General features: G+C 34.5%; 1 protein-coding gene across 1 annotated transcript in view; it reads right to left on the bottom strand.

Moving 5' to 3' along the window:
• Positions 1-10,071, bottom strand: part of LOC134716922 (angiopoietin-1 receptor-like) — a 116,597-nt gene extending 106,526 nt beyond the window's left edge. Inside the window, exons 1-2 of the mRNA XM_063579941.1 lie at positions 9,979-10,071; positions 8,790-8,972 (exon numbers count right to left, since the gene is read on the bottom strand). Of these exons, the coding sequence (XP_063436011.1) occupies positions 8,790-8,972; positions 9,979-10,071 (276 nt within the window). The remainder of the gene's footprint in view (positions 1-8,789; positions 8,973-9,978) is intronic.
• Between the last annotated feature and the right edge of the window lie 826 nt (positions 10,072-10,897).

The following is a 10,897-nucleotide window of genomic DNA, read 5'->3' on the forward strand; positions in this document are numbered from 1 at the left end:
AGATTATATAACATGTACATAGATGTTATTTATAAAGATAGATGTTATATAATTATTTAAAATGGGAGGTTTTTTTCTCATTTATGTTTTCCCCGACAAATGAGCCTGTAAAAAACGAGACCCCTTCGTTGCTTCCCCAGGCAGGATAGATGTAGGAGGATATGATTATATGTTAGGCGAGCAGATTTACATCTCGGCAGAAATAAAGGAGTGTTTGGAATATAAGACTATTTGATTTCCGGAGTCAGATCCGTTACATAATTCGTGGGCAACAACGCATTTAGTTTGAGTATTTTTTAACCACATTATAAAACGCAGTAACTACGTCATTCGATAAAAGTAAAATCACGAAAATACTAAACTCCGATGAAATTTCAAAAAGGAAAGTCCCTAATCAAATGGCAATGACAAAAGCTCAAACACAAAACAATTTCCGATCAACAAATTTCAAATAATTTTCTATAATAAATGCATTGATGTCTTATCTTTTCGATAGCATGTCAATAAAAAATAATAATACGTAGGGCCGATACATAGTGTGTTAACAAAAAGTGTGTCATATACTAATTTCACTGTGAAACATGAATTTGATCACTCACAGATTAGCCAGATAGAAGAGCAGCAAGACCAAGATAAAAGCAATACAATAACTCAAAAGACGAATGTTGGAAAAAGCTCGTTTTATATCAAATGTGTACAAAAAAGGAAACAAATGATTCGAAACAAAATTGTTATATCCACAATAACCAACAAAAAATGTATATGCGAAACAAAAATTCAATTATGCAAAAGTAATTAAGGTTTTCAAACTTTGGATTAACCTGATTAGTTTAGTATGTTATGTCTTTCAAAAAACAACGTAAGCGGAAGACACACTGTGTTATTATGTAAATGCTGTCACTATTCTGTCTTCAATACCATCAAATGACGTTAAAGAATTGATGACTTGTTTATTTTAAGGAACTAAATAGTCTATAGTACTACATTTTGCCTACACAAGCCTCTGCTGTTCTTTCATGTATTTTGATCTATTTATCTCTGGCAAACTAAATTTACATACGATCTTCTTTCTTAGACTCCATTTGACATTTAGCATTCAAAGATATAAGTCCAATTACGTTTAACTACTGTATGTTTTTTTAAAACTTGGACATCTTAATCTATTGATACAAAACTATTTCTATTAATGAATTAAAGTGTATAATTAATCTTAATACTGTTTTTAAAGAGTACGTTAGCATGTCGCCTAATCCAGTCGCGCTACATTTAGAGCCTCATTAAGTTGTCATTTGGATTGTTCACTAGTATTTAAAATAGTTTTACGAAGTTTGAACATCGATAATATACTCTTGCCCCTTATCTATATATATATTAATGAATCGGTCTTTAAACTTCTCTTTAATAATTGGTCTAGATAGTAATAAAATGTACCAGTTTTATAATTTAATACGCCAAGTTCGCGTTTTGTCTACATAGAACTCATCAGTGACGCTCAGATCAAAATAGTTATAAAGCAAAAAAAATACAAAGTTGAAGAGCACTGAGGACCCAAAAGTTCACAAAGTTGAAGAGTCTACATCTGATCATCTAAAAACACAAGTAACAAAAGAAATTAAGAAATTGATATGCAGGTAGCATTGTTTAAAGCCCAACCAATAACTAGTTTTAATTACAATTTCTAACAATTACGGGAAACGTCATTTTGCTACCATTTCGACACAAATTAATAAATTATTCCAGATTGATTTCAGGTGTAAACACTTTGGTAAAACATTGTTTGTGTTACAAAACAACAATACATTTTTGAGAAATCTTCTCTTTGTACAAGGTTTTCATCATTGATTTATCGATATGAAATGAAAACAAAACTGCATTTATATCGTGCGTTCGAAACGCATTTTGGAAATTTAACTTCATCCGGAACGTTCAAACCCAAACTTTGAATGTCAAAGATGTATAAAATCGAACCAAGTGAAATACTATAGGACCAAAAGGAACAAAAGGTATATCTAAACTCATCTACGATCTACACTGCCTGAGGCTATAATAATTGGAATTTGATGCGACTGTCATACAAGTGAGATGTTATAATAGCAATAAAATCAGTTTTAATCCACCATTTTCTACATAGGAAAATGCCTGTACAAAGTCAGCAAAATGACAGTTGTTATCCAATAGTTTAATGTGTTGAGCTTTTGATTAGGGACTTTCCGTTTTGAATTTCCTCGGAGTTCAGTATCTTTATGACTTTGACTTTTTCTTACTTTATGAATTGAGAATATTAGAATACTGTTAATTCATTAATATTCGTTGGATACCAATTTTCGTGGATTTCGTGGGTACAGGAGAACTACGATTTTGCTATTACCACGAAATTAAATATCCACGAAAAGACTTTTTTCTCAATCCACGAAAATTGGTACCCACGAAATTTAAAGGATCCACAGTACTAAGTTGTATGTCCAACTAGTAGCGAAACACTGACCCTCTGAGTTGATGTTATCCTTTAAGACAACCAGTCAAACAGCAGTGTTATCGATCTAGGTATCGTAACTAAAAATAATGCTCGACTAAATTTTTGCGTACAATATATTAAAAATATGGTTGGAAGCCATTGCTGAAATAGCCAATAAGTATTATAATAGTTATCAAAAGTACCAGGATTATAATTAAGTACGCCATACGCGTGTTATAACATGTCTTTCACGGAGAACACGTCATGAATAATGAATTTTACGACAAAATAATACCAAAACAACACTGGATTTTCTTATCTAAATGTGTTGCACTTTTTGCATCAGAATTAGTCACACAAACGTTTTAAGCCTTTCTGACATTTCAGTTTATTAATTATACAATTATACCTTCGATCATTTCTTGGCATGTTTTCTTGATAACAAACAAAAGCAGAATTATAATCTTTTATATCACAAACAATGACTAGATAATGTTTTGTAAGCTGCTCAGGAAAATTAGCTGATGTCACAAACTGTTAGATTCATATCAATCGAGGTTATACTGTGCTGTTCAGTGCTGCTTCCTTTATATTGGCCCATTTCAGATTTTAGATTTTCTTTCAATGTAAAATATTTTTTAACTTTTCTCTCCAATAATACATCCTTGCATATTACGATAAAAAAAAACGGAATCTGAAGTCCCCTATGATGTTGATAAAAAAAACAAATAACAAATGTTTAGAACGTCCCTGAATTAAATTAAAATTTTTAACTTCTTACAATATTCTCAACAAGATATGTTTTTATTTCTGTTTTGATTTTATTTATTTATTTATTCACATATTTTCAGAAGCTAACATACTTGGTGAATAATATAAGAAACTGTAAAAACCTTTTCTACTTTCGATATTAGACAAACATTTTTTTTGTTTCAATATTAGACATCTTCACACCAAGATCTACAACAAATGTGAATATTTTACCTAATTCTTTAAAGGTGAATTTCACAAAATACTCGATATTCTTAAAGGAATACTAGCTACAAGATCTTTAAAAAATCGAAATATGTTTTTGTATAGTGTTTATGAAAGTGGATTAATAAATCGGTATTAACATCCAGTATGGTTCAATTTGTTAAATATAAGCTAACAAACATCAATGATAAAATATTCACTTGGAAGTGAATATTTCGACCTTATTTAATCTGTATTCATGTGACCTTTAATTTAACTCTTATATAAAGACGAATCAGTAGTCTTTGGAGGTCAACTCGATAGTTCATAACGTCTAGACTAACGTTACAATCAAAACTTTACGACAAAAGAGATGCTTTCAGCTTATGAACTTTAAATTTCTAAGAACTGTTTTGATGCATATACATACGCATCCATGCTCTCTGTTGTTACAATGTGATGTCCTCGGACAAACGTTATCAAATGTACCAGGATTATAATTTAGAACGCCAGACGCGCGTTTCGTCTACATTGGACTCATCAGTGACGCTCATATCAAAATATTATAAAGCCAAACAAGTACAAAGTTGAAGAGTATTGAGGATCCAAATTATATTACTAAAGGCAGCTTGGCTTATAAATACGAAAGCACGTCCAGTAAGATTATAAATATCGTAACTGCATTTTCTGTTGGATTTCAAGTAAAAATCATTCAAAAAATTTGAAAATACGCAGTATGTTTTATTTATTATTTTATTGTTAATGTTTGTCTTTTGTAGATGTCTAACAAATTCTTGAGTGTTTTTGTATCCAGGATCAATGAGGTAAAAATGTTTTTATTTTATGACAGTGGTTTATATTTTTACATAAGATTATTGTTAATGGTGTTTTTTTTATAATTTAAAACATGCAGTACTTTGTTTATAACACATATTGTATGAAATCATTGATATAAGATTATTGTTAATGGTGTTTTTTTATAATTTAAAACATGCAGTACTTTGTTTATAACACATATTGTATGAAATCATTGATACACGTTGTATCTCCCTCATGCAAAGTTCTGATTCCTTTTACGAATTTGACTATACTTTTTGGACCCTTTGGATTATAGCTCTTCATCTTTTATATAAGCTTTGGATTTCAAATATTTTGGCCACGAGCATCACTGAAGAGACATATTTTGTCGAAATGCGCGTCTGGTGCAAGAAAATTGGTACCGTTGATTTTATTATTATTATTTATTATTTTATTGTTTGCAATAGTGTGAATTATTTTATATAATATGAATGTTCTTATCCTGGGCATACAAACAATGCCGTATTTGGCAAAACTTTTTCAACTTTTGATCTTCAGTGCTGTACAATTTTGTATTGTTTTCGTCACTGGTGAGTCTCGTGTGGACTAGACGCGTTTTTGGCGTATTGAATTTTAAACCTGATGCTTTTTGTTATCTATTAATCATGCTTTTATGTCTTATATGTTCTGCTTTTTATTTGTATTGTAGTCCTGTAATATTTTGTTTTCATTTCAATGTTATATTTAACTGTGCCATTAAAGTGCGAGGTTTGGCATGCCTTAAAACCAGGTTCAACCCACCACTTTTATTCCCCTTTAAAAGTGTCCTGTACCAAGTCAGGAAGATGGTCATTGTTATAATATTGTTCGTTTCTGTGTGTGTGTTGCATTTTAACGTTGGGTCCTTTCTGTTTTCTCTTGTTTTTGAGATAAGACGTGGCACGGTACTTGTCTATCCCATATTTATGTATTTGGTTTTGATTTTATATTTGTTATTCTCGTGGTGTATTGTCTGTTGCTTGGTCCGTTTCTGTGTGCTGTTGCGTTTCGGTGTTGTGTCGTTGTTCTCCTCTTATATTTAATGCGTTTCCCTCGGTTTTGGTTTGTTGCCCCGATTTTGTTTTTTGTCCATGGATTTATGAGTTTTGAACAGCGGTATACTACTGTTGCCTTTATTTATTACTACCACTGGGTCGATGCGTCTGCTGGTGGACTATTAGTCCCCGAGGGTATCACCAGCCCAGTAGCCAGTACTTCGGTACTGGCATGAAAATACGGATTTTTTGTGTTATTAAAATTTGCTGTAACAAAATATTAGAAATTATTATAAATTAAGGAATGTATCTCCCTCATGCAAAGCTCTGATTCCTTTTACGAATTTGACTATACTTTTTGGACCCTTTGGATTATAGCTCTTCATCTTTTATATAAGCTTTGGATTTCAAATATTTTGGCCACGAGCATCACTGAAGAGACATATTTTGTCGAAATGCGCATCTGGTGCAAGAAAATTGGTACCGTTGATTTTATTACTACCACTGGGTCGATGCCTCTGCTGGTGGACTATTAGTCCCCGAGGGTATCACCAGCCCAGTAGCCAGTACTTCGGTACTGGCATGAAAATACGGATTTTTTGTGTTATTAAAATTTGCTGTTACAAAATATTAGAAATTATTAAAAATTAAGGAATGTATCTCCCTCATGGAAAGCTCTGATTCCTTTTACGAATTTGACTATACTTTTTGGACCCTTTGGATTAGAGCTCTTCATCTTTTATATAAGCTTTGGATTTCAAATATTTTGGCCACGAGCATCACTGAAGAGACATATTTTGTCGAAATGCGCGTCTGGTGCAAGAAAATTGGTACCGTTGATTTTATTACTACCACTGGGTCGATGCCTCTGCTGGTGGACTTTTAGTCCCCGAGGGTATCACCAGCCCAGTAGCCAGTACTTCGGTACTGGCATGAAAATACGGATTTTTTGTGTTATTAAAATTTGCTGTTACAAAATATTAGAAATTATTATAAATTAAGGAATGTATCTCCCTCATGCAAAGCTCTGATTCCTTTTACGAATTTGACTATACTTTTTGGACCCTTTGGATTATAGCTCTTCATCTTTTATATAAGCTTTGGATTTCAAATATTTTGGCCACGAGCATCACTGAAGAGACATATTTTGTCGAAATGCGCATCTGGTGCAAGAAAATTAGTACCGTTGATTTTATTGAAGATGTATTTGAAGACAACGTTTCTTTGATTATTTGCAAATGAATAAATTTTACTAAAAGCAGTACACTGGTCTATTTGAAATGCAATATGACACTTTTGCTCCCAAATCACACTTCTATAATCCATCCAATAAATAACTATTGTGTTTGTCCATATTTTGTAATGACGCAGTGAATTGACGTACCTCAAAAAGCAAAATAATGCTTTCAATGGTTAGAAAAAGGGGACTGATATCCATTATGTTCTTAATGTTATGTAAAATGACTTTGTCTTACTAAGATGTTATGCAAACACTTTGTAATTTGATCCATACTTATAACAGAGATCTGTAATTGGAACTTTTGAATAAATCATGAGATCAGCAGGACAGAATGATAAACTTTTGATAGCCGCTGACAAAACAAAACTCCAACTGCACCAAAACATGCATTGCATTCAGAAACCAAAGAAACCAATCAAGAGAGACAAGAACGATTATGGAAAATTTGTAAACGAAATATATAACTGAGTATTTGGATATTATAAGCTCCAAACAAAAGCTGAGATTGATTTAAGTTCGTCCGGAAGACTAAAGGATGCATGTTCACATATGTCACCTAACCAATTATATTACGGTAAAAGCTAATAAAATGTAAAATGAGGGTTCATTTTTTACTTTTGTACAGGGAAGTGACGCAGTTCGTTATATATAATAAAGATCATTCATTATACAAACCACATAGTTTGCTAATTTTTTTTTGGCTAAGATTTCCAAAAAAAAGAATTATATGTACGTATGAAATTGTATTCTAGAATGATTCCTGATGTCCAATTTTAGACCTAACTATGGTTTTAAAAACACATTAAATTATAAATCACCGTTTTGGTATACTTCTAATCAAAGGTACCAGGATTGTAATTTAGTACGCCAGACGCGGGTTAAGACCAGACATGTGAGGCTAAATTTTTAAATATTACGAGGCAGCAATGGTAAATTTATCAAAGGAGAATTTACGAAATACTTTTTTATAAATCAATGCAGTAGCGAAGCACATAATTATTGGTTGTGGTTATACCCTCTGAAACTATCATTTCACCATATGTGGTATCGACCAAGTGCTTGTAAAAGAAAGTAACACTTGATTAATGTCCAGCGTTCGACATAAACATATGCCATTCTTAATTGATTTCCTGTTTGAAGAAATATTGGTCAGCAAGCATTTCCTAAATAGCCTTCTAATATATATATATATAAATCCCGTACTTTCAATCAATGACAAACACGTCTTGAATTAATTCGCTGGTGACCAAATAAAGTAAATTTGATACCTATTGAACACCAAATCACCTTCTTTTAAATGTATTGCTTTGTTTACGTCAGTATTTATCTCAAAATGTTCAAGCGAGGCCTTGACATATTTTCTAGATTATAATCAAACTTTAAATATAATAAGTTAAATTCTAATTCGTAAACTCAAACGAACATAAAATATTTATCAAATAACCACAAACTCTTACATGGGAGACGCCACTTGCAGAGACAAGTGCTCTCGAAACACAAAGAACGGGAAAATAGCATTGAATATTTATCTAATTTTTGAATTTCTATGAACAGATAACTGACTGTGCGGGAACGTCTTCTCTAACGTAACCATCGTTTTTTCTGGTCTGTTTTAACCCGTTATGTTTCAGAAAAGATCTTATCAGAAGTACAGGTGTTAGCACTGGCTCTTGTATACGAGAGACGAAACCTATGAACATTTGACTACTTGTTGAAAGCTATTCTAACTAGATATCAATCAAGGTGTATAGCAGCATCTTTAATATAACTATTCAAAGAAATTAATTTTGTTAAATAATATACCAATATACATGTCTGAAATTCAGCCTTATAGCTTCAATAACAATCAGTATTGTCTAAACATTCGGACTAGTGACTTAAATAATAATATGCTAATTAAGTTACTTAAATAATAAACAGCCTAGTTGCTTCATCAAAAGCCACATGCTTAGTGTCTTCAACAACAACCAGCCAAGTGCCGTTAATTAAAACTTGTCCAGTGTTTTCAATTATAAACAGCCTAGTATCTTTAACAACCAGCCGAGAATTTGAACAACCAGCTCAGTGTCTTCAATAACTAAACAACCTGTCCAAAGTATTCAACAACAGTCAGCAGTGTCTTCAATAACAACATACAGAGTCTTCATCAACAACCTGCCATGTGTCTTCAACGAAAACCTACCCAGTGTTTTCAACATCGACATGCCGAGTGTCTTGAATAACTACCCGCCAAGTGTTTGTAATAACAACATGCCCAGTGGCTTTAACAACAACAAGCCAAGCCACTGCAAGTGTCATCAACATCAACCAGCCCATTGTCCTCAACACCAAGCCCAGTGTCTTCAACATCTATCAACTCAATGTCCTCAACAACAAGCTCGGTGTCTTCAACATCTATCAATCCAATGTCCTCAAAACCAAGTCCAGTGTCTTCAACAACAACTACCCAATAGTCTGCAATAACTACAAGTCCAGTATCTTCAATAAAAACCTGGCCAATGGCGTCAATAACAACATGTCGAGTGGCTTAAATAACTAACTATTAGCCTAGTAACTTTTATTACTAAATGCCGAGTGTATTCAACAACAACCCGTCAAGTGTCTTCAACAACATGCTGCCCACTGATGTCAATAAGAACATATAAAAAAGAAGACTGATGTGGTATGATTGACAAATGAGACAACTATCCACAAAACACCAAAATGACATAGTCATAAACATCTATAGGTCACCGTACTGCCTTCAACAATGAGCAAAGCCCATACCGCATAATCAGCTATAAAAGGCCCCGATAAGACAATGTAAAACAAATCAAAGGAGAAAACTAACGGCCTTATTTATGTAAAATAAATGAACCGTGCCCAATGTCTTCAAATACAACCGGCCCATTGGCTTTACAAACAACCTGTCCAGTGGCATTAATAACATGCCTGGTGTCTTAATATAACTATCAGCCTATATTTTAAAACGACATGACCAGTGGCTCAAATGACATCATGCCGATATGTAAAAATAAAAATATGTCCAGTTGCGTCAATAATAACATGTTCATTGGCTTAATTAACTATCAGCCCATTGGCTTTAACTACAATTTGCCAAGACTGAAGTTTCTTCAATAACATAACGCCCGATGGCTTCAATTGTGGCGTCAACGACGACCTGCCCATGGGCGTCAATAAGAACAAGCCAAGTGTCTTCACCAACAGACTGCCCACTGGCTTCACACACAACCTCAAGCGGCTTCGATACCACTCCGCTCAGTTGCGTCTATAACAACCTACACAGTGGCGTCACATAACTATTAACCCATGGCTTTAATTACGAATTGCCGAGTGACTTCAACCGCCTCCTTTCCCTCGTCATTAATAATAATTTTCCCCCGTTGTGTCAATTACAACATGCTCAGTGGCGTAAATACTAACATGGCCAGTGGAGTCAATAATAACATGCCCAGTGGCTTAATTTAACAATCAGCATTGTGGTTTTATATATCAACTTGTCCAGTGTCTTCAATAACAGCACGACCAGCTGCGTCAACAACAACCTGTCCATCGGCATCAATAACTACCAGTCCAGTGGATTCAACCATAATCAGCCAAGCGTCTTCATTAACAGCTTGCCAAGTGGTTTTACAAACAACCTGTCCAATGTTTTCAATACCAACCTGCCAAGTGGCGACTATAACAAACTAACAAACTGCCCAGTGACGTAACAAACAACCTGTCCAGTTGCTTCAATACCAAATTGCCCCGTGGCGTCTAAAACAACAAACCAAGTGCGTCAATAACCACATGCCTAATGGATTAGCTTTTAGCCCATGGCTTGAATAACAACATGCCCAGTGGATTCAACAGTATCTTGCCCAGTGGCGTCAATGTCAACACGCCCAGTGGTGTCAATAATACCTCGCCGTGTGGCGTCAATAACATCACGCCCAGTGGCGTCAATACTACCTCGGTTAGTGTCGTCAATAATACCTCGCCCAGTGGCGTCAATAACAACACACCCAGTGGCGTCAATAACAACCTGCCCAGTGGCTTCAACAGCATCTTGCCCAGTGGCTTCAATGTCAGCCGGCCCAGTGGCCTCAATAACAACACGCCCAGTGGCGTCAAAAACAACCTGCCCAGTGGCTTCAAAATCATCTTGCCCAGTGGCTTCAACAGCATCTTGCCCAGTGGCTTCAATGTCAACCTGTCCAATGGCTTCAATAACAACACGCCCAGTGGCGTCAATGTCAACACGCCCAGTGGCTTCAATAACAACTCACCCAGTGACTTCAATGTCAACCTGCCCATTGGCTTCAATAGCAACACGCCCAGTGGCGTCAATAACAACACGTCCAGTGGCGTCAATGTCAACCTGCCCAGTGGCTTCAATAACAACATGCCCAGTGGCGTCAATAATAACTTGTC

The sequence above is a fragment of the Mytilus trossulus genome, chromosome 4 (genome assembly GCF_036588685.1).
Source record: "Mytilus trossulus isolate FHL-02 chromosome 4, PNRI_Mtr1.1.1.hap1, whole genome shotgun sequence".
Taxonomy (NCBI): domain Eukaryota; kingdom Metazoa; phylum Mollusca; class Bivalvia; order Mytilida; family Mytilidae; genus Mytilus; species Mytilus trossulus.